This window comes from Lontra canadensis, unplaced genomic scaffold (assembly GCF_010015895.1).
Source record: "Lontra canadensis isolate GAN:19392208 unplaced genomic scaffold, GSC_riverotter_1.0 scaffold39, whole genome shotgun sequence".
Lineage (NCBI taxonomy): Eukaryota > Metazoa > Chordata > Mammalia > Carnivora > Mustelidae > Lontra > Lontra canadensis.
In genome coordinates this window covers 3,051,510-3,075,937 of record NW_022631033.1, presented here as the reverse complement: position 1 = coordinate 3,075,937, position 24,428 = coordinate 3,051,510, and the positions used below count along the sequence as shown (strand labels likewise).

The window sequence follows — 24,428 nt, the reverse complement described above, 5'->3', positions numbered from 1 at the left end:
AAACAGGATTTGCTGCCATGTGCAATGTATTGTATATTATGTGCGTAATAAGTCTGTATTGAGTAAATGGATGGATGTCCCACTGAGATGCAAGATGTTAACTGTTGTATATTATTTGTCTTCCCGTCGAGATTGTGAGCTCCCGGTGAGCCAGGACAGACATCAACTAATTTTATATTTTTAGCATCTAGCAAGGTCTCCAAAGTACAGTCAGCACTTTACAAATACATTTTCACTAAGTGATTTAATGAATTAACTAATGTGGGTTAGAGGGTAAGATTTTCTAGATATGTGTCTTCAGTAAGATTATCTAAATTATCTTTCTTTTTCACTTTAATGCCCCCTAACATTGGGCCAAAAAACACAAACATTATATTACAAATTATACTCTTGATATCTTTTTTGATAAAATGAAATATTGCTAGGCTAAGCTAGTATGTAAATTACTAACCTTATCATCAGGTAGAAATGATAATAAAAATTACATTTTATGAAAATAATATTCATAGTTTACATTATCAATTAGAGTCATCATTTTTAACATCGACACTTTTAACAGTTAAACACAGAAAAGACGCGGATCACCCGAACGGAGAGTAGTGATGTCAGGCGAGCATTCATATTAACCACATAACGGTACACTTAATTCTATGTGACAGGGGCCATACTTATTAAAATGGATAGAGGTTCCTGTTTGTTTTTAAAAAGGATTCTGTGCTCCTCTGTTTATCTCCAGTAGAAAAAGAAGTGAACCCCACAAAGCAGAGGAATAACTGGGGCAGATAGATAAGCCACAGAAAGCAGGGGCGGCGGTGCCGAGAATGCAGTTGTGTACTTGTAGGCTTGTGTCCACGTCTATCCACGCTTCCATGTTTTACTGCTGGGGAGCTCGTGACAGTCTGCCACCATTCGTCATCGTGTCAGATTCCTCCGTTGGACAGTGAGCTCCGTAAGGCCTGACGTTGCCTCGTGCCATGCCCCCCAGAGTGTTCAGAGCGTGTTTATTTATTTCTGCAAGTCGCCGATGAAGGAGTTTTTTCTTTTCCTCGATCATGTGCAGGCTCACCGTGAGAGGACGCTAATCTGAGGGCTTGTGAGGTTCTCCTCTGCCTCATGCCCCCGCACAAGCTCAGTGCCTTCTCTTCTGTTGCCCCCAGTACAGCCATCCCAACGTCGCCTCCATCATCTCCCAGATGCCACCTGCACGATGACATGTTTGCGTGCTTCACGCGCGCACACACGCGGTTTTGCCTCATGCACTAGCCCGTATCCCACTGCTGAAGCCCACCCTCAGCGCTAGATAAACATGGCCCAATTCTTTCTGCTGATTTCCGCTCACTCCAATCCATACTCCATACTGGCCCTGATCGTTTCCCCGAAATGCTACAGATATCTGTGCCGCTTCCTCAGGCCGACACCTATTCCTCCAACCCCACTGTGTACTGAGTCAGTCTACACTCAGTAGGGCTGCAGGACAGCTCTCTCCTGATGCTTTCAGTGAAGCATCTGTAAGATGTTGGAAAGTATCCTGCATCCCAGGATAAGCCATATTCCTCCCAACCCCTCATGTAATCATGCAGACGTTATCTGGAGAATTCTCCTCTGGTTCTAGAACCACCAATGCCTACTGTCCTTCTAGATGATCTCAATTATGCCTCTTCTGCAAAGCCGTGCCCAGCCTTCCTGCTTCCCCCCGTGCCTCTCTCAACCTTCTCAGGAAACTTAGCTGTAGCGAGTACCATACTGTTTTTAAAATATTTATTTTCATACCTGTGGAAGTACACCATGGAAAAGATGGCCCTGTTCCATGCCATTCTACTCATACTAACAAATTCCCTGCCTCATAAGTCACAGATCGTTTTAAAACTTCAGATAATATGCTGATCATAAGTCCTTACCACAGTGTGTGAGTTAGAACACGGTTCACCAGTGGGATGCTTTTAAGAACTGATTCAGAGTAAAATGCCCTCGGCCCGTCTGTCTCCGTGCCCTGCTGTAGATGCTGACCTTGATTCCCCTCCAAGAGCTACCAGCCCTCTGTTTTAAATACCCTCAGCGAGGACAGTTGGCGTGCAGTGTTAAACATGGATGAGAGAAGGTGAACAAGGGAGATTCCTTCTCGAAGCCTCCCCAGAATGGTTAGTAACACCTTGAACCACCTCATAGCTCTGTGGAAGGTCAGGAGTAGATTTCACTTGAAAGACTTATTTTGGGTGTATACAGTACATTTACAATTGTGAGTTATTTTGAGATGGACTCCTGGAATTTTTAGCTATGATTATCTTGCTCTATGATGTCGTAGTGACATAGTTTGTGAGAACCAAGATGGTCCCAGAAAAGGAGGTGATGACTTTGTTCATCTACTTTCTGTTCTGGACTCTATAGGCGTTTTGATATTTCACTCTGGAGCTCAGGAGGTCACTTTTCCGTTGAGATAGCGTCACCATCCTGTTGAATAATGCTATTTTGGGGAAATTCAGAGTTTCTTTCCACATGATCATGAAATAACAGCAATAATAAAACAATATTTGGGAAAATAAATAAGTGAGAAAAAAGTAGCTGGTAATAAAAATCAATTTGAAACCAATAACAGTTACAGCTAAAACACAATGTTGATGCATAATTTCATAAGTAATAATTTAAAACTCAAACTCACAACTTAATAATTGTGCGATAATTTAAAAGTAATAATTTAAAACATGCTTCACCTAGAATTTCAATCCTAAATAATGAGAGCTGTGTTTAAAAACCAAGAATCAATCAAACATTTCAGGAAATTCAGTTGTTAATGAACTTCACGTGTCTCAAGTCCACCATAATAGCCAGAACCAGTGCTCCGATCCCAAACCACATTTCTTTCCAGAAAACTGCCAATCAAGGAGCGAATAAAAATATATGTCCTTCAATATACTTCTTCTTACCACACACAAATGTGAAAGTGTGTCTTCTTTGTGAGTGTGTGTGTGTGTTTGCTTTTGTTTTTTTTTTTGCATATGAGAACCTTTTTTATATTACCAAGGAGATTTTACCAAAAAGTACAGTATTCAAATTGAAATAAGTCTCAAGTAAAGTTATATGATAACAGGCTTCTATAAACGTTTGAAGGTTTTTCAGTGGTTCATAGGAGAAGCTACCGGAGATCCACAAACAGCAAGCACTCTCCTTGCTCAGTGGTCTTCTCCAAGCTTGCCTGCACACGAGTTCACCTTCTCAAGGGCTGTGCACACAGAGGCTGGAGGATGGACAAGACCGTGGGTTTCAGGGTCCAGCCTGGAGGCGTTAAATGGATTAGATCTAGAGCAGATTCCCGTCTCACACAAGTGCTGTGTTTGGAAAATAAAACTGGACCAAGTACTTGAGAGTTAAGTAGAAGGCTCTTAGAACACTAATATTTTGTTAGACGTTCAAGATATATGGAATTTAATCCTTCAACAATACAGAGACTGGGTTAATACTGCAGAAGTAGGGAGTAGTCGTTTTCATCAGCCTGATGTTTACAGCCTGTTTTTACTGGAACATTTAGTTCAAGGCGTCTTTGCTATTTATATGACTTCAGAAGAAATCACAGAAAAACAGAAAGAAATGGAATTGCTAAATAAATTCAATACAATTGCAACTCCTATTAGATAATGTTTTGAAACAAATAACTTGATTTAATCTTTTTTAAAGGTTCTGTGGCATAAAGAATGTAGAGAAACAGCATTTGCTGCACTGATTTCCTGCAAGCTGGTGGCTTCAAGATAAGAAAGCGTATCTTCTCTCTATTTTTAAAGGCATTAGTCTTTAGCAGTATTAAGACTGATTCCTATGAAGTGTTTTAGATCCAGATTAAAATGGAAATATCTCTTCATTAGAGCAATATTTTTGTGGATCTAAAGATACATCTTAAAAAGTCTTTTGAGATATTTTTGATAAACCACAGGAAAATCCTTTCCTGAAACAGACATGAGGTTAACAGCGGAGTTTTATTTTTGTGCTTTAGACGTCCACTGTTACACGTCAATGAACTTATTTCACCGTGTTGGAAAACAATATTGAAATGTTTAGGAGACAGTGACAGGACTTCTTCACCCCAAAGCGAGCAAAACTTAGTCAATATGAATCCCGTTTGATGTGTGGAGAGGAACAGGAGAGCAGGACTGTCTCTGTTGCTTGTGATTAGACAGAGTTCCACACCAAACTGGAAGAGAAATTTTGGGTTTCTGATCTTTTTCTAGTTCTTTAAAGATATTAATCAATAGCACTTTCACTGTTTCCTCCAAGAATAAATGTCTATGGCTCCGTCCATAACTGGAAATGAATTATTAAATCATGTGTGCAGCTTTGCAGGAACAAGGTTCTCTTCAGTAGAATGAAGATTGGAAAATCGGACGATCTAAATATCTTTCAACTTTCTCATAGGGACAAGGAATACATTTCATATAATGAAATTGGGTTCGCCTGGAGGCTCTGGGAATTTAGGAATCAAGTGTAGAATTTTTTTCTAAATACTAAGTGTTGTGATGCCATTGAAGACTTCAGTGAACTTTTGAAAAAATAATAGAAGGCATCATAAGAAAGAGGGACCACTAATATTGGAAAGAATATCCTATCAGAGAGAACTTGGCTTAACTTGTCTGTATGACATGATGTGGTTTTAAAAAAATCAACATTAAATGATAGAAAAAGCTATAAAACAAGTATTTCTCTAAAAACTCCAACCCAACTAAAGTTTAATAGTTATTTTTGTTGGTACCTCTTTGTTTTCTTTTTTTTCTCTAATACTTTTGTCCTCTAATTACTTTATCAGCATAGGTATACATCTCCATCAGGGAATATCTTTTATAATAAACCCTTCTGTGTAACCCAGAAAAAATGTGTTGTCAGAATGGAAAAGTCTTGGACACACTAGACCATTTCTTTGTCTAGGCCTTAATTGCCCCCAGAAGATGTGTGTGTTTCAAAGCTAAGTTTAGAAGAATTAGGTGGGATTTGCCAACTTTTTGCCATTCATGAAAGCCTTCACCAAAAGGCAATAAAATAATCTAGTTCTTTGTGTTATTCGCATCTAATTTTAATAATCTGATTTGGGATTTTAGATTTCTCCACTTACAGAATATTTATTCATTCAACAACCATTATTATAAACTAAAAAAAAAAAAAATCCACATTTCTGGCGCTCCTTGACAAATCAGAAGTTTGTGCCGCACGAGGTGTGGAATTTTGGGGACGGCAGGTCCTCACTAACTCTCAGGGCCTGCTGTCTTACACAGACCCTGCTCTTCGTGGGTAAGCCCCGCACGGTGCGTTAGAATTTAAGGCTGTCCTTGCTCATACAGCTTTCGTAACTTGCCCAGCATCCTGTCACGAGGGTATGAACCATTGGGATAGGTACCTGGTTCTTCTTTATAGTTTGTGTCCCTGGATTTTGTTTGTCTACTGAATGTTTTCAATTGTATGTCTACAGAAAATGTTCCAATTTTAAGTATGTCAGATACTTAATGTGACTTCAAAATAGTAAAACATTTTGAGAAGTTGCCTCTAAGATGAGCGAGGCCCTCCTCAGTGTGACCGGTGAAAGCTCTTGCCTCCTCGCCAGTGACTCTGGTCCAGGCCGGGCAAGCTGGGCTTCCCAGTTCCCCACACCCCAGCAGCTTTGCCTTGATGCATTGCTCAGATGCCCTCACTACCAACCCAAGAACCAAATAAGACAACAATAAAGACTTAGGTTTCTTTTCTCTTTTTTCCTTTTGTAGAAAGAGAAGCTCAGGCTAATGCATCAATAAGGCCCTTGGCGACACTTACATCTGACGGTTGTCTGTCAGACACAAATTCAGCAGCTTACCATCTTACTTTCAGCCGGGAGTGTTGGCAGGTCAGACTAGAGTAGTCAAAACCTGCACAAGCCTGAGACCCTTCCCCCTAATGCCTGCCTCCCCTCTGTGGCGATTGAAAATAGCCCTTTGCTTTGCACTGGCGTCGGTAGACTCTTATGTTCTTTCTTTCTGGGCATCCTGAATTAAAGTTACTTGCATTTCTTAAATTGACCAGAATTATTGTAAAGGCATAGTTGGTAAAGATTAACCCTTTATAGAGGGAAACTTATAGGAAAGAGACTTGTCCTAGCAACTGAGTGCAAATGACCACATGTCTTTTTCTCTCTCCTATACAAAGTCCCAGAACTCCATCTTGAATATGTAGAGAACATGAAGGTGTAATTATATTGTAAATGTATAGCTATATTGTCCTCCATGGAAGCCATCTCAAAATGCAAATCTGAGAGGCATATTTCAAAAAAAAAATCACGTTCTGTTCTTTTCTTTTCTTTTCTTTTCTTTTCTTTTCTTTTCTTTTCTCTTATTTTCTTTCTTTCTTCCTTTCTTTCTTTCAGAACAGAAGAAGTCAAAGTTAGGTGGAAATAAATGTAAACAGACCATATGGTACATCAGGTTTCCAGTTCCGCTCTTTAGAAGGGCCAAAATTTGCATCAGGATGTGAGGAGAGAAATGTTAGTGTAAGACTATCTCCACAGATGGCCTTAAAATATTGCTTCACATAAAAGCAATACACAGCTCTGAGTTCCGCAGAAGCTAAATCTTCATTTCTGTCATCTATTCCTTTGAGTTTAAGAGCTAAGTCTGATGAAGTCATTACAGTGATTCATTTCTGGGATTTCCATCATGCACGGCGTTAGCTGCCTGTTTGCCCCCTTCACTGTGCACCGTAGGAGTGTGGCAGGTGGAAATTCACAAGCCCATCTTCTGTCAACGGGAACAACTTTTTCATTTCCTAGGAACCTCGAGATATTGGAGATTTAGGGGAAGTCTGTGTGAAGGTGGGTGGCTCGTGACTGTAAGCTAGGGTGAGTGCTCATGGCAAAGACTCTGCTGAGTGTCCTGGGGCAGGCAGGTGGGTCCCTCCTTCTGGAAGGTTTGGGCTTCACAGAGAGGGACTACAGAAGCCGGAAACTGAAGAACCCAGCATGCCAGTGGGTGATGTGGGTTAGTAGAGGACAACTTGGGACTCTCAGAAATTAAGGTTCTCCTCACAGTTACCTAAGTAGATAAGAACAAATGAAATGATTCAGCCTCATGAAACAACATGTGGTTCGCAAATACATAAAACCCAGTCGAGACCCACATTTGGCTTTTCCCTTTTTGAATTCACAATCTTCTTCTTCTTCCCATGCTTCAAGGGGCACTCGACGACCTTCTCTATTTTGTCTTCACTCGTTGCTTACTACAGTTACTTCCACTCAGTCTCTCCCCTCCTTTCTCATAGGTTTTGACCTAGTAAAGTGTGAGGATCCAGGAGTCCCTAACTATGGCTATAGGATCCGAGACGAAGGCCACTTTACTGACACTGTGGTTCTGTACAGCTGTAACCCGGGCTACGCCATGCACGGCAGCGACACACTGACCTGCCTCAGTGGGGACCGCAGAGTGTGGGACAAGCCGCTGCCTTCCTGTGTCGGTGAGTTGGGCGGCCGGCTTGCAACAGGACACAAACGCACACCTAAGGGCAGGAGCTCTGTGTGCTTTGGAAGAGGGCAGGATGCTTCTGTGCCCTCTCCAGTTCAGGATCTTTCTTCCAAGATGTGCATGTGTTTGTTTTTTTTTGGGGGGGTGGGCTAGGTGTATAATCTGGATGTGAGGGTTTGGGGTTTAGATTTTAAAAATAGCTAAAGTGAAGCATGTGGGGCCTGGAGTAAGTTTTCTCAAGGGTCTGTATCTCTTGCAGCCGAGTGTGGTGGCCAGATCCACGCAGCCACCTCCGGGCGGATCCTGTCTCCCGGCTACCCGGCCCCATATGACAACAACCTCCACTGCACCTGGATCATAGAGGCAGACCCAGGGAAGACCATCAGGTAACTGTGCTATTTTGGTTTTGAGGGCTTTAGAACATGGGAATGTCTTCTATATTTTGTAGTGGAGGTAATAGCACCTCTATTTTCCATGATGGGTTTCACATCTGAGTCCAAGAAAAACATGCAATGATGTGCAGAAATGTTTTATTAGCTCATATATTTCCTTTGGAATTCCTCTGAGAACTGCTATTAAGCCGTCTATAAAAAAGAGAAAAATAGATTAAATGTATCAGTTAGCTTTTGCTGCATAACGAACCAGCCCCCACAGCGTAGTGGCAGAAAGCAGTTCTTTTTCTGCCATGACTGTGTGTACTGCCTGCGCAGGGCTGGCCGGGGCAGGCTTGTCAGGGTGAGGGTCCAGGATGGCCTCACTCAGGTGTGCAGACCTCTGCTGGACGGTCAGGAATGCTGGGGTGTCTTCAGACCAGGCTTCTGTTCCTTTAGCAAACTATTCATGGTGGAAGGTTTTTGGCAGCAAAAGATGACAGAATTTTCACGCTCGGGCTTGCATTCATTTGCTAATGTGCCATTTTCCAGAAACGAAACAAAAACCAACCAAACAAACAAACAAACAAACCAACCTCATCAGCAAGCAAGATAAGGTTTGAAGACATATACTCCATCCCCTACTGGAAAGAAAACCAAACACACCGGAAAAGGGCATGCATACAGGGATGGAGGATAGTCGGCCATTTGTAATACACCAAAGGAAGTTTGAGGTAGACCAAGAAAGCATTTCAATCTAAAGTTGCACATGTAAAGGAAAATCATTTAAAAAGCACAGGAAATTGTGCAAACATTTCTAAAGAAAGTATTGTATTTCAATGGATGGTTCTCAGTTACTCCAGTAAATTTTTTATACCAATAAATAAACCAGCAAAAAGTAATCTTTTTAAGTAATTTTCCATGTTCTAGTCAGAAGGCTGTGTCAAAAACCACAGCACATAAATCAAAGAGTAATTTCAAATTAAGTTGTTTCTTGATTATAGTTCTTGATGAACTAGAAGAGGGCATGCAGTCCTTTGCAGTGCCTTGTCAAATCGTTTTTCTATCTTCATTAATTTTTCCCTTTTGTTGTAGTTGCTCTGAAATATCTGTACAAAATTTATTGTTTAAAAATTCTGTCTCAACCCCAACAGTGCTAATCCCCAGGTCCCTGATACTTTCTCTCCACCTATGTGTCATTATGCCCGTGAGAGACAAAATGGCCAATTTGTCCTCAAATACATGAAGTGGAAGCTAGTGGGAGGTCAAACCCAGCAATCTCTTTCTGGGGCAAATGAATGGATAGATATATTGACAAACTACTGAATTTTTGTCCTTATTCACAAAAGTCACACTAGCAACCTTAGCAATGTATGTAAAACAGACATAGACCCACCACACTGCGACTTTGTAACTTAGTTCAGTGAAATGGAAAGAAAGCCAAGGGGAGATGCGTATTGTGTCCCATGACACTCTGTCCCCTTCATGTGACATCGGTCCTCTGACATTCACCTGCTGTCTTTCATGTCACGACATGAACATCTCGCAGTCTAAGCTAACATGGCATGGGCCATTCCCAGTTACATACCCGAAGAGAAATGATTCTTATTAGTTAAGAGGAATAAGAGAAGCAACCCAAGTCATGTTTATAATACAACGTCTTATTTTATAATAACTAATTTAAAAATAAATTTGTATCCTTGGGATGCCTGGGTAGCTCAGTCTTTGGAGCATCTAAGTGTTGATTTTAGCTAAGGTCTTGGCACCCATGCTCAGCATGGAGTCTGCTTATCCCCCCCGCCCCCAGCCTGAGCCCTCGCGCTCTCTCTCACTAAAGTAAATACATAAATAAATTCCTTTTTAAAAATAGATAAATAAATGTGTAGTCTTAATTAAGTTAAATGATTAATTAGGTAATTATTGATCTATTGGGACAAAAATAAGGTATGTTTGAGTAACAATTTAAAATTCTGTATTCTTTATGGAAATCAATGCAGTTATTTTTCCATTGAACTAAATAAAACTAAAGATTCGTTTTTAACCTTGAATTCCTGAATGCTTGACCTGAGTATTATAAAACCTGCTACACTAGTTTTTATTGTAAAAAAAATCCAGGAATTCTTTGGATTGACAAATTAACTTTACATAAACAGAATATATTTTCTTTTTGGAGGATTTCAAATTTCTGTATCTTTTTACAAGTTCTGTTGTGTCTCGTTTCCTGAGAAATAAAGTGAGCATTATTCTCCTAAATGCAACCCAAGTGAAGAGTTCATTCTTTGCAGGTGAATCTAATACTTCATTAACATTTTAATAAGAAAAGAGAAAAGAATGTAATATAGAATGACTTGAAGTAATAAAAAATGTACACCTTTTACGTCACGAACTGGGTTTGAAGTCCAACCAGTAGTATTCTAGGGGGAAGAAAAAGACCTTGGATACTCAGTCTGTTTTGGGAATGTCTTAGGTCTCTTCCCTCTCTTTCTCATGTGATAATTAGTCTTGCCAAGTTTGTAAACAGATCTTTCTGACTTAAGCCATAAAGCCCTTCCTAAATAGGGAACGAAGAAGGAAGCATCAGTATTTGTAGTTAATTTACTCAACTTTGTCTTGAAATGTTTCTGGTAATTGCTCTTCATTAAGAAAATACGTATTATTGTTAGTGTGGTGCTTAAAAAAAAAACTTAGAAGTACATGAGGTACAATTGCAGGCTTAACATAGTACTAATAATACTCAGAAAAATAGGGTCTGCTCTTAGCTTTGATATTGGTTGGCTTGTTACGAAGTCTTAGTTTTTCCACTGGTAACATAGCCAATATTAACTACACCATTTACTTGATAATGAAGAAAACATCAGTTATAGAAACATGAGCCCAGGGAATAATTTAAGTCTTAAAAAATTCTTAATATAAATGGAATTCATTATTATGCATTCAGACTATGATTTCTTCAATGTAAGTGTTTTTCACTCTCAAAGAACGAATAAGCAGCAGAACCCCAGAAATTATAAAAGGGATGGTTTCTACACACCTCGGGGCCAATTCTTACTGGGCCTATTCTGATTCCACTGGAGCCCAGAGCAATTTCTGATTGCATATTGCTATAGCTTTTTGTTCAAGGTAATAGAAGAACCCTAAATAGTTGTTGTTATAGGGCATTGGGTCTGGGAGAGGTTTGTAATTTTAACATATATTCGATAAAGCAGTTACCTGAGCCAAATTTAATTAAAAGTCTAATCACAAGACATTGTAGTAAATTTAGCCACATTTAGTGTTATATGTAAACATCTCTCTAAGAGACTTCCTGTATTTCATTGCGGAGCACAGCTATAATTTATATAGTAAAGGTAACGGCGCTATAAACGTCCTCAGCAAGCAACAGCGGAGGCCACATTTTACATAATCACATGTGTATATTGTTTCTTGGTTTTAATTGGTTTTCTGCAAGTGTAATTGTCTGGAAAACTCACTTTGAAAGTATTTCTGTTCCTAATCATTCACAGGAAATTGCATTTGGAGGTATAGTTGAGGGGAATTCTTTTAGAAAAGCTCATGCACTATTAGAAACATCAGAGGTACATCAAAATTTTACCAAGATTGTCACAACTGTCCCTATGCAGACTTTTACAGAAAGTGAAATGAGGGACGGTGGTCCTCATCTTACCCTGGTGTGACTTAGAGTTGTTTCCTGGTTGTGTTGGGCGGTGGGGAGAGTACAGTGAGATCTAGCTTTGAAATCTAGGGATACTTTAATTTATTTTTGACCAGACTTTAAGCTCCCCATGAGAAATAGAGTCAAGAGGAAAATGGCAAGCCAATAGCCTCTATTTATTAGACATTTATGTCCAATCTCAGTGTTAGGCCTTGCTTAGCAAACAGGCTAGAAACCCAAGTTGGAAGCTCTTGATGATAGCAGTTAAGCATATGAGGCCAGAAACAAAACGTCTGAAATTTCTCCTTTCTTATTTAGAACACCACAAGTTATACCTAACTTTTGGAGATAATGTGAGGAAATAACCAGCCAAGAGAATTTCATCCAGCAAAAGGGAAGAGACTGGTTGCACTACCAAGACTCCCATGTCTTGGGCTGGCTTCCAGTCCTTAGTGTGGGGCCATGGGGACAGCCATTGTGTTAGTGCACCTCCCCAGCCACTCAGGTGACAGAAAGTTAGAGGCAGGAGAGCTGCAGGCACTCCTCCCTTTGCAGGATCCTGACACACCCAATTTCAGGTGTGATTATTTAATTAACACCATTTAATTATTAATTAAATAATTAATTGATTATTTAATTAACTTTAACAACACAATTGAAATTCCAGTAGAAATGTTTGGACTGACTGGAAGAATTGCGTAAAGGACAGACTTCTCTTTTTGCTCTTCTGTTCCCATATCACTACACAAATCACAGAGGCACATCACGATCACTGGCTGACCAGGTCTTCCGTCAAAGTCCCTGGGTAGTCGGGCACTGAGCCTCTGCTCTTCAGGTCATGCACAGACAGCAAAGCATGTTGTGTTGCAACCCCTTCTCCCGTGAGAAACCCACCTGACATTTCGCATCAATAGATCATGAATAAGGGCATTGGCCAAAAAATGAAGAGGTATGGGGGGAAAAAAAAAAAAAGAAAGAAAAGAAAAGAAAAGTGGTTACACTTCAAATTCGAGTTGAATGCAGATGGAATTTTGGAGGAGTTGGCAGTGGAAACATTGGTTTTCCCACTCCACTGCTTCAGAAATAAGGAGCTCCCCACCGATAGACTCTAGACACCTCAACACTGCCTTTACTACTGTCATTCCCACTGTTAAGATTCCTGCTTCTATATTCCCTATTTTTCTTAACATCCACCTTCCTCCCACTGGCTGGGGATTCTAATTTTCAATATGATCTTCTGCTCTTCCTTATTTCTCCTTCCTTGGTCTCAATATTTCCCCAAATAGAAAATCCAAGATGTCAGTAGATGTCTCACAGCATTCTTCTGGTAATTACATTAAATGTCTTCATAATAAGCACTGAGAAAAAAATAGCTGCATATGGGCCAAAGCCTTGTCATCTTTCCATTTGTTTATCCTCCTTTCTTGTTATCTGCCACTTCCAGTTCCTTACTTAACATGCTCGTTACCTTTCTTATTTTAATCTTCTCCCAGCTGACCTTTCCAAAACCATGGTTTACTCTCCCCAATCTCTCAAACACTCCCCTTGATGATCAGCACACATAAGCTCCTTAACCAGAGCGGTAATACCCTCTTTGATTTGGCTTACTGTGCCTTTACAAATTTATCTCTAACTACATATATATGTTAGTCCCTAATCCCAGCTGTGCTATACCAGCTCTGTCTCTTGACCTCCGCTCTCCCCAGTTATACCTTGTTGCCTCATCTCCACATTCTCCCCATCTAGTAGGACCCCGTTAAAATGTCAACTCCTCCACAAAGCTTTCACTCTTTTTACCCCATCTAAAAATAACCTTGTTTCTTCTCTGAACTCAGCATTTCTGTCTTACAGCAACCTTCCTTCAGACTTGTAGTCTGTGTTAACGTCATAAACATGTATCCAAGGATGGAAGACAAAACTCTTCATATCACAAGCTTCTCTCCCACCCACACTCATGTGACCCTCACATCTCCTTAATTCCATGACTGAAGCTCCCAGATAGCACCTACCAATCCATAATTGCCTCTACTCCCCTTGTCCAGACCCTTGTAATGCATGGGGCCTGTTAACTGACCATCTTGCAAAGGCTTTCTCTAGTCCACTGTTCTCATTCTAGGGAACATGTTTTATTTTCTTTATTAACGATATTAGTTTATTATGGCTGAAAAATGAAGACATATAAAGACATTTTGAAAATCGTAAATAAGAAAAAGACCTCCGTTATCCCTATAACATACATAATTGTTGACACATGGACACATATCTTACATGCAACTAAGCATATTCTATAGTGTGAGTGTGTCTTGTTAAATATTGTCTCTCTTGTTGGCTATTTATATTATTTCTAATTTTCAATATTATATTTAATCATACACCAAATAGTATTGCAAGTAAACCTTTGCTTTTATTTGTAATTAATACCTTAGAACCAACAACCACGGAAGTTTTTGCTGGCTCAAACGGTGGAAATATTTTTACGTATATTATTACAAATCTTTCTATGATACAAAACTGATCATTTCACCTGCCCACTTTAAAAATTATTTTGTCTGCTTATTATATGCAGAATAAATTAAAGTCCATTGACATACTATTTGAAGTATCTGTTTTTCCCTTATTTTTGAAATATTAGAAATGTGTTACAGAAAAATAAGAAACCTGAAAAGTAGTTTGCTGTCATCCTAGGTGTGAAATAACTACAGTTGGAAAATTTGATCTGTATTTCTATAGTTTCTGTATGCAAAAATGAATATATAAAATTCTATTTATTCATTTATCTATTTATTGAATTATTTTTACAAAAATAGTATGTCACATAGTATTCTGAGCATTTTTTTGGATAATAAATGTAGGTAGAGTTTTAGGTCCTTCCTAGTGATTCCAACTTATTCTCTCATGTCACTGCATGACATTGTGTTGGCTAAATGTGCCAGCCTGCATTTCTTTAAACCACACCCTGTTGGGATATTGGGTTATTGTAGAGTTTCCCCTGTTATCCACCATGGGGCGTGTGTGCTCATCTAAGTTTTGATGGCCATTACAAAATTGTTTTTAAAACAAATAAAAAAAATAAAAAGAGTAGATATCACCTCCAACAGTGTATGAAAAGGAAGTCTCCACATTTTCACCGAAACCCAACAAAGTCTTTTAATCTTTGTCAATTTGTCAGGCAAAAAAAAAAAAAAAAATCTACAAAATTTTATTTGTTATATTTATTTGCAGATTTTATTTTTTGACAGTTTTGACGTATTTAGGTATTTATTTGTTTACTCATTTCTGTCTTTCTGTCTTTACTTGAATTTCCTTCCTTCCTTCTCTCTGCCTGACAAGACCCCTCGGAGACATCTTGAGACACAGTTGGACACATGTCCCTCTATGCTGACCGAAAGCTTTATTCGTAACTGTGGATGCTTGTGATTCTGTGCATTGCAATGTGTATGGCTTTTTTGTTTTCTCATGTACCTGTGTCTGAAATAAGTATGAGTTCTTTTGGGATGATACTATATTTTATTTGATTTTTAAATGTTCCCTGCCTAGTGGTGTAGTGTCTGGCATATTGACATTTAATATTTCTTTTATTTTAAATGGCTGTGAATTTATTTGTATTTAAATTTTGTTATAGTGTATTTATTGTTGAAATCATCAGACATTTTCCAAATTGGCAGATATCACAGCACCAAGATGCCTGGTTGGTTGGTTGTCTGTGGAAGCTTCTCATTAACACACATGCCTAGAAGGACACAAACTACCAGTGTATGGCTTGTCCACACAATAGCACCTTGTGTAACCAGCAACCAGATAAAGAAATAGACTCGCCAAGACACAGCATGTGCCCTTTGAGCTCCATGTGAATCATTCATTCTCAAGGATGATCACTGTGGCCTTCAGATGGTCTGGCCTAATTTGGACGTTGTATAAAATGGAATTATGCAGTGAAATTGGTATAGTATCTTCATTTCTGCAAACTTCGCTTCCACTGATAGAGCTTGATTACGCCATCGCATGAATACACCATCACTTATTTATTCATCCTTGGTGTTGATGGACGTGTGGGTTGTTTTGTCTGGTTTGGGTTATCATGTTGTCTATGCTTTCATGTACTGTTTGGTGAGCGCACGCATGTTTTTCTTTTGGATCATACCTGGGACTAGAATGTCTAAGTAATGGTGAGTTCTGTGCTCAGCCTTGGTAGATTCCACTGAACGACCTTCCAGAGTGGTCATACCTGCTCCCATCCCAGACACGTGAGGTTTCCAGGTTCTCCACCTTCCAACCACCCTTGGCATTGACTATCTTTTTCATTTTAGTCATTTTAGTGGGTGTGTAGGAGTTTTAATTTGCATTTTTCTGATCAAGTCTTAATTTACATTCTCTGATTGGCCTTTGGAATATCCTCTTTTATGAATTGCCAGTTGAAGTCTCTTGCCCTTTTTATTTTCCTGGATCAGATTGCCTCTTTTACTTATTGATGTGTGTATAGTTTTTATATATCCTGAATGCAATTATTTGCTAATTATAGGTTTGTTTAACACTTACCTTTATACTCTATGGTCAATCTTTTGGTATCATAATGTCTTTTGATAAACACAGGTTCTTAATTTCCATGAGTCAATTTTATTTTTTTATTCATTTCTCTTTTATAATTAGTGGGTTTCTTACATATTTTTAAATTGTGTTATGTCAGATGCTTTTTGGAGCTATTAGTATTTGGGAGTCCAGATTAAGAAATTCTGCATCTCCAAAATTATAAAAATGTTATCTGAGGTTTTCTTGCAGATTTATTTTACATTCCACATTATGTCTCTGTTTCAACTGGAATTGATTTTCGTGTATGTATGAAAATATTCAAGTATTTTATTATTGTTGCTGTAGTCATTGGTGAAATTAAATTGGCCATTTGTTAAAAAGTCAATCTTTCTTCATTGCATGTTACAATGCAATCTTTATCGTTAACCAGATCTATATAGATATATAGATCTGTAGGTATTTTTCTATCTTAATTACTTAATTATTTGTAATAAGTCTTGATAACCAGTGCTATAATCCTCCATCTTTGGTCTTTGTAATGTAGATTGCTATAACTATCTTGTCCTTTTGCATTTCCATATTTAGCTTAGAAAGATTTGTTACAGTCTACAAAATAAATTTGTAGGACTTTGATTAGAATCACATTATATCCATAGATCGATTTAAGAAAAACTTACATCATTTACAGTGCTGAATTTTCTGATTCCTAACATGGTGCTTGGAATATTTATTTAGATCTTATATAACTGTTTTTTTTTCTTTTTTTAAGATTTTTATTTATTTATTTGACAGAGAAAGATCACAAGTAGGCAGAGAGGCAGACAGAGAGAGAGAGAGAAGCAGGCTTCCCGCTGAGCAGAGAGCCCGATGCGGGGCTCAATCCCAGGACCCTGAGATCATGACCCGAGCTGCAGGGAGTGGCTTAATCCATTGAGCCACCCAGGCACCCCTACTTGTTTTGATAATGCTTTGTAGTTTTCTGCATGGAGGTCTTGCAGATCATTTGTTGGAATTATTCCTACCTACAGGATTTTTTTAATATTAATGTAAATAGTATTTTTATGTCATTTTGCATTGGTGGCTGCTATATGAAAACAAAGTATATTTTTATATTTATCTTTTATTATCTTTTATATTTTATTATATTTATATTTTATATTTATTATATCTTTTATATTATCTTTTATATTATTATCTTTTATTATCTTTTATAAATTCTCTTAATTCTAGGTTTTTAAGTTTTCTGTACGCATACAGGCATGTTATCTACAATAATAAGAGTTTATTTTCTTTTTCCCAAGTCTTATGCTTTTGTTTGTCTTATTGCAACAGCTACAATCTCCAGAATAATGTTAATTAGAAGTGGTGATAGTGGACCTCACTGTTCTGTTCCCAATCACAGTGAGAAAAATCTTAACTGTCCCTCAGTAAATAAAATTTAATTATACAAAATAACCCCTCCATAATAGAAAAAATAATAAATAATAAATTTTACCATCTAAAGTTATAAAATTCTCCTAAAATCTATAGGAAAATTATTTAAATTAATAAATAAAATTATTTATACAAGACAATTGAACATCATAGTGTTCCATACTTCTTTTTTTCACTTAGCTATATTTTACATACTTCTCTCTAGATAGATAAGTAGGTAGATAGATAGATATATCAATATGTCAATATTTACTGGACTTTTAATTCCTTTGTTGTTGACCATTTATCTTATTTTCAATTTAGCACCAATTTAAAAATATTTTGTTAAATGTAGGATGTATATTTCTGTATGTTTGTCTATATTGAGCTCTTGGGGTCAATTTCGATAATCTGTATTTTCTAGAAAACAATTTCACATGTAGTTCAAAGTGTATTGCCAGATTTATATACAGAGACATTACTTAATTTCCTCCTTCTCTTCTTTTCTTCATTAGTTTTTTTTTCAATTTTTATCAAAAATTACTTCAAGCACACAGTATAAAAGTATATAGTCAGTTCTACAGTGGACAGTTACGTAAATAGCTCATAATTCTACAGCCATAGTTATTCCCTACATCATCTTAAATTCTGGAATTGGTAGACAATGTGAGTTTTGCAGTTAATAAGTCTAATATGTCCTGAGTAGTATGAGTGGAAATCAGTGACCACCTAGACACATTCTAGTACGACTGAGAGACACCAAAGGTTAGGTGACCTAACAAACAGGCAAAGAAAGAAAGGCCTCTATTAATTAGCCTGATAAAAGACATCTTAACAATACAGACTAAAAGGAGATCTTTGAAGAACTAAAGGGAAATAACCATTGATCTGGAATTCTGTCCTCAAACTGTCACTCCTTACTAAAGCTTCCTGTTATGCAGTTATTAACACAAAAAAATAGCACTAGATTTTGTTTAGAGTATGTATTTACCGGAAATATATGATAGTTAGGAACTTTCACTCAGCTAAGAACATAATGTAATATACACACGAATGGATTATATGGAGACATTGGAAATGGCACAGTACACTACTTAGAACTCTATATGACCCATAGATCAAGCAGATAACAAATTAGTAAGCTTAAAGAAGATCTAAACTATGCAATTATTGGACTTATTTTTAGAAGATATTCAAGCTCCAGTTAGAACCTGCACATTCTGTTCAAGTAAGTATGAAACATACACAAACATGATCACATACTAGGAACAAACTGTAAGTAAATACACAGAATTATTCTCTTTTATGCCCCATATCCTGACCAAAATGGGATAGAAATAGAAATCTACAGCAAAAAAGTAATGTAGGGGAGGAAAACACTCCCCGTCTTCCCTTGGAGCTTCTTGGGCTGTTCTAGTAATGACACTGACATAAGGCTGACGAACAGGAGAAAAACCAAATTTAATTTACATGTACAGAAACCGCATTGGAAACGTGAGACTCTAAGAACTGGCTAGACCAGGCAGTTTTTACAGCTTTTATACAAGGAGATAATCCGTGAAGAATTGACAAGACAAAGGAGTTGGACTTGGGGTTAGGAATTAGTGAGGAAGTCGCAGGTTTGGATGCACAGCCTAGTCAGCCCTTGGTTCCCTCTCCCTGCTGGGAAGGATGTCTCTCTTCCTGGTAAGGAGGGTACGTCTCACACGGACGTTTATCTCCTGCTTTTAGGGTGATGGAGTGAGAGTGTCCTTCTTGCATCACCTGTTTCTTAAGCAACTTTAATTCAAAATAATCAATACTCTGTACTGTAAGGTGACTAACATAACACAATTAAACACACACACACACACAATATCCAAATGTGGTGTATTGGGGTTGGCAGATTCTGCTCCTCTTCAGTAAGAAGAGGATTTAAATTTTCCATTTTGAAAATTTAAAAAAATGCATGATTAATAAGTTCATACTTAATTTCTAGCACTGGATGCACATATTAGAAAAATACGGGAACCTGAAAATCAACAAGTTTCTAGCTAATGGTGCATATAAACTAGTATCACAGTAAACTCACAGAAGTAGAAATGGAAAAACAAGTAATGTGTAAGAAATTAAGGAGAGAAGCAAAAGAGGAAATTAACCCACAAACTGGCTTTTGAAAAGGTATCATTGAGTAGACCAATAACTGAAGTGATTTATTAGGATAAAATAGAGGAGGCCCAAATAATTAACATTAGGAATGGAAATAAAAATACACCCACGTGGTAGAGATGAGTTTTTAGAAAATATAAGAAAATGATGGATTATAATATATCAATATATTAGAAAAATTTCCGGTCAAAAGAAAAATAAGGCAGTAGTTTGATTCATTTAATGAGGCTATAAGAATCTTTGTGTCCAATGGCAAGAAAGCATGAGAAATAGAAATTAAGAGCTAACTCTGTAATTCATTCTATTATTTAAAAAATAACTATATGGTCTTATAAATAGATGTAGAAAAAATAACTTAGCAGAATTTAATACTTTTCCTTTTTTAAAGATTTTATTTATTTGTGATAGAGAGAGAGAACACGAGTAGGGTTGGGGGGCAGGGAGAGAAGCAGGCTGTCCACAGAGCAGGGAGCCCAATGTGGGGCTTGATCCCAGGATCCTGGGATCATGACCTGAGCCGAAGGCAGAGACTTAACCCACTGAGTGTCCCCGGTGTCCCTAGAATCTAATACTTCTTCATGATCAACTACAGAGCGAACTAAAACAGAACCCTCCTACCATGGTAAGCAGTAGCAATTTTTCTTAAAATGATAAACGTTTGTGACGAAATCTTTCAACAAATAATATAATAATATAATATAATATAATAAGAAGAATGGCAAAAGAGATAGCACATGGCAAATGTGGGAAACCTGTATGTTCAGGTAATTCAAAGCCTGGGTCTCTCCTTTCCTTCACCCACATCCTCTGACAACCTCACGTCGTCTTCTGCTCTAACAACCAGTCTGTGCTGAGGACACACACATTTATTATTTCTATCCAGACGCTTTTCAAAACTCACGGTTCATATGAACAACTCTCTCCTGACCGTCACTACTCAGTGCCCATTTCGCATCTTGAACCCGACATGTGCAAAGCCCGTCCTCTGGTCTTCCCCACCCCACAAAACTTTCCCCCCTTACTTTTTCTCAGCTCACTTGATGGCAACGCTGCCTTTGTATTTTTTAAGAAGGAAACCTGCAGTGGCCTCGCTCTCTCTGTTTCCCGTATGTGCCTCAGACACTCCCGGTCCTCCCTTCAGAATGTGCCGGAATGGGACCTCCACTCAGTATCTCCACTGTCGACTTGCATCACCCCATGGGATGCTTCAGTCCTTTCCTCCCACCCCGGACGGCACAGCCAGTGCTCCTGGCTCTGCTTTGCCTTCTTCTCTCCCCACATGCGTTTGCCACCCACAAACACACAGTCTGCCTCCCTCCTGTGCGGAGTCCTGGTTTCGGGTTATCGCCGGCTCCTCCCATCACCATGCCAGCGCCCTGACGGCAGGTTCTCTGTTTCATTCTCTGATGTATCCGAAATTTCTGGAAGAGTGCTGGGTACACAGCTGGTGATCAATACATATTTGTTGAAGTGCTAAACCAGGCTGGAAGAGGGATGCCTTAGAGACACAAAAATGGGTTCTACCTCATGAGAAATCAGGGAAATGGAATCTGCACAGGCCACCATTCCTCAACCATCAGATGCTTATATCCCCAGCCCCTAGAGTGAGATAATGTCAGATATTGATAAAGATGGGCCAGAACAAGGCTATGTGTGCATTACTGTGGGACTAACGACCTACAGTCCCTGGGCAGAACAGCTTGTAGATTGTTTCTGAGCCTGGAAAGACCCTGGTGAGCCCCCAGGGCTGCTTCTGGCAGCAACATTGCCGAGACTGAGATGTGCAAATGGGACTACTGTTGTGGTGAGCTCAGTGTAGAGTGTAGAAGTGTAGGAGCATGGTGTAGAGGTGTAGACATGTAGGATCGCTGTGTTGTACGCCCAAAGCTCATGTGATGCTGTGTGCCCACTACACCTCCACAAAAGTAAACACACACACACACAGAATAAATAAAATGCAGAAGCGAACTCCTTTTCAGTAGATGACTAGAAAAATAAAGCACTTTTGCATGCTTATAAAGTGGACTAAGAAAACCTACATTTTCTGAGTTAGAGAGAAAGAGGGCTTTCACGTAATGCTGACTGCAAAAAGCAGCTTGTAGGGCCAAAATGACATCTCTTATGCAATCAGTGTTGAATGTACAAATTAGGACCCTCTATTGCCTGGGATATATATGCACACCACGGCAGTGAAAATCACTGAAACGTAAACGGAACATGGTCTGTGAACGTTTCAGAATGTGGACTGAGAGGAAGAACAGATGAATTAGTGGAAGGAAGGGCAGTGGGGCTGTGTCTACAGGGTTTTATTTTTAAAGATCTGAAGCATGTCGGGCCACAGGTGAGCGCGGGGGGTTGGTGGGCTCAGAGTGTCTGCTACGCTCCGTACTTTCCTCTGTATTAAAAATATTTCATATGAAACGCCTTGAAAGTGTGCCATGCAGCACGTACTTTCTACAAGTTGAGACAGACACTTTCTTTGAATATATAATAGGCAGAGAAGAAATTATCGGGGTCCATGTCCCGCTTTCCTTCTGTCATTTGTTGTGATGTTTGTCATCTCCCGGACGGTTTTGTGGAACAAGCAGTGAGGGAAAAACTGGAAAGCGAGGCAGCTGGGAAATGCTGGTGGCTGAGCTCCCCGCAGCTCTGCTGCCGTCTCCCCTGACCTCGGCCGCTGCTACGAGCGAGCTTTCCAGACCCAGAGATGTTCCCCTCGCTTTGGGAAGGACCTTGACATCTGGTCAAAGTGTATTAAAATGTTATCAAGAAAGGAATTCCTATGACACATTTCTGCCTTTGTGTTGGTATTGCAAACACTGTATCTTTCTGAAAACGCACCTGGTAGAAAGAATCCCGGTGGCAGGTGGGATGGTGAGGACGCAAGGACCGTGTCCTTGTGCGGGAACATCGTCGCCGGTGTGTGTCCCTGGCACGCACGCTGCCACCCAGTGGGGCATCTCAGGAACCACACAGACGCCTGTAAAAATCCTTGATTTGCTTAAAGCAAAGTGAAGTCAAACTCCCCTCTGATTTGGGCGGCTGAGAAAGCTTTGAATCATACAAAGAACGGGCAGTCTCTGTTTTGGTCCTTGGATACGTAGCTCAGCGCAGAGCCCGGCAGCCTCCGTGTCCTGCGCCTGCCCAGCTAACTCTCACTTGCCCCCGGGGACGCGTGTGTCCGAGGCTTCTTGGGGTCAGGCGGCCCGAGACACCTGTCGGGGGAAGGGACCGGCCCGGTGAGCCCCTGCGCGTCCCGTCTGTGCCAGGGGCCCGGGTGGTGCGGGGAGCCGTCCCGGCAGTAAGCACCGGCTCTGCTCTCTCCACAGCCTACACTTCATCGTGTTCGACACAGAGACGGCCCACGACACCCTGAAGGTGTGGGACGGCCCGCGGGACAGCGACATCCTGCTCAAGGAGTGGAGCGGCTCCCTGCTCCCCGAGGACATCCACAGCACGTTCAGTGCCCTCACCCTGCAGTTCGACAGCGACTTCTTCATCAGCAAGTCGGGCTTCTCCATCCAGTTCTCAAGTAGGTGCCGGCCGCCTCTCTGCGCGCGGGCGCCCGTGTGCCGGGTCGCCAGACCTCGCTGCCCATCCTCGGGCCTCCCCTCTCGTGCAGGTCACTTCTGTTGAGCGTTGTGATGTGACTTTCGGAACGGGCAGGGGGAGAGAAAGGTTCATTTTCAGACATGCCGTCCCCGACCAGTTAGGGCGAGCAGGGCATCTCCGTAGTTACAGGAAAACAGAGACGTGTCATATTAAAGGCTTCAGGTGACCAGCACAATGGGGGCCCAGACAGAGGCTGGTCTCTACCCAAATGGGAACTTGGTCTCGGGTGGCTCCATAAACCTGCACCAACGCCAGGCTCCCTGGTTACCCCCCTCTGTGCTGTGACATCCCCACGCAGTGCAGCTGCTCATCAGACGGGAGGGCCTGCCGTCCGCTAACCAGACGGGAGGGCCTGCCGTCCGCTAATCCGATGGGAGGGCCTGCCGTCCACTCCTGCAGAGAAGGGCCCTGTGTTGCCCCTCCTCTGGGCCAGGGTTTCAGGTAGTTCGCGTGACAGAGTTATCCCAGCCGGATCGCCCACGGGACCTCCCACTTGAACACTGGTGCTCTTACCCCCTGACAGAGACGTTCCACCTTTATTGTCAGGCCCATTTTTTAATGAGCAGTTTCCCAAGAAGGAAGGAGTGCAGGAACTTTGTGGATGCTGACCCTCTGAGCACCCGTCCCATCGCACCCTGTAGAGAGGTCGTGTACCTTGGTGGTGTGCGGGGTTGGCCATGAAACAGGTGAAATCCGCACATAAGCACATTCCCATTCAGCTATCTCTTGGCAGACCACTGGTGAACCACTTTTAGTATTTACATAAGAAAGTGGACTTAGCTCAGTTTAATGCTTTAAAAGGTTGCTAATAAAAATGAAATTATCATCTGCACAATTTTTAATCTCCGGTTTCCCTGAGCTTCCAGTGCAGTGATTTGCAAACGTGTGCTAAATTTTTCACTGGCCTGTTGTAAAAGTATTTGAGGTAAGTTTGTTCCAGCTAACCTGGTTTAGGGGAAAATATTCTTTTATTCTAAGATTTTTGCTCTTTTTATCTTCAGAAATGGGGATGAGTAGATGGTAGATGTGTGACTCATTATGGTACATGTGTGACTCATTGCCCTTATCTGGCAAAACAAAAAGTTGGCAATGCAATGAGGTGGTGTTTGTTTCTCTCTCATACTCATTCCATCGTTACCTCGACTTTTTAAAAATACATGATTATTTACAGCATGTTTAGGTGCAAGCAAAATGGAAGGGAAGGTACAGAGGTTTCCCATCTGCACTCCCCCCTCATGCACAGCC

At 40.1% G+C, this 24,428-nt stretch overlaps 1 protein-coding gene across 1 annotated transcript in view; it reads left to right on the top strand.

The window, feature by feature from the left end:
• CSMD1 (CUB and Sushi multiple domains 1) overlaps positions 1-24,428 on the top strand; it is a 1,958,110-nt gene that overhangs the window by 1,642,491 nt on the left and 291,191 nt on the right. The window contains exons 24-26 of the mRNA XM_032869815.1: positions 7,261-7,452; positions 7,720-7,846; positions 22,901-23,103. Coding sequence (XP_032725706.1) covers positions 7,261-7,452; positions 7,720-7,846; positions 22,901-23,103 — 522 coding nt within the window. The remainder of the gene's footprint in view (positions 1-7,260; positions 7,453-7,719; positions 7,847-22,900; positions 23,104-24,428) is intronic.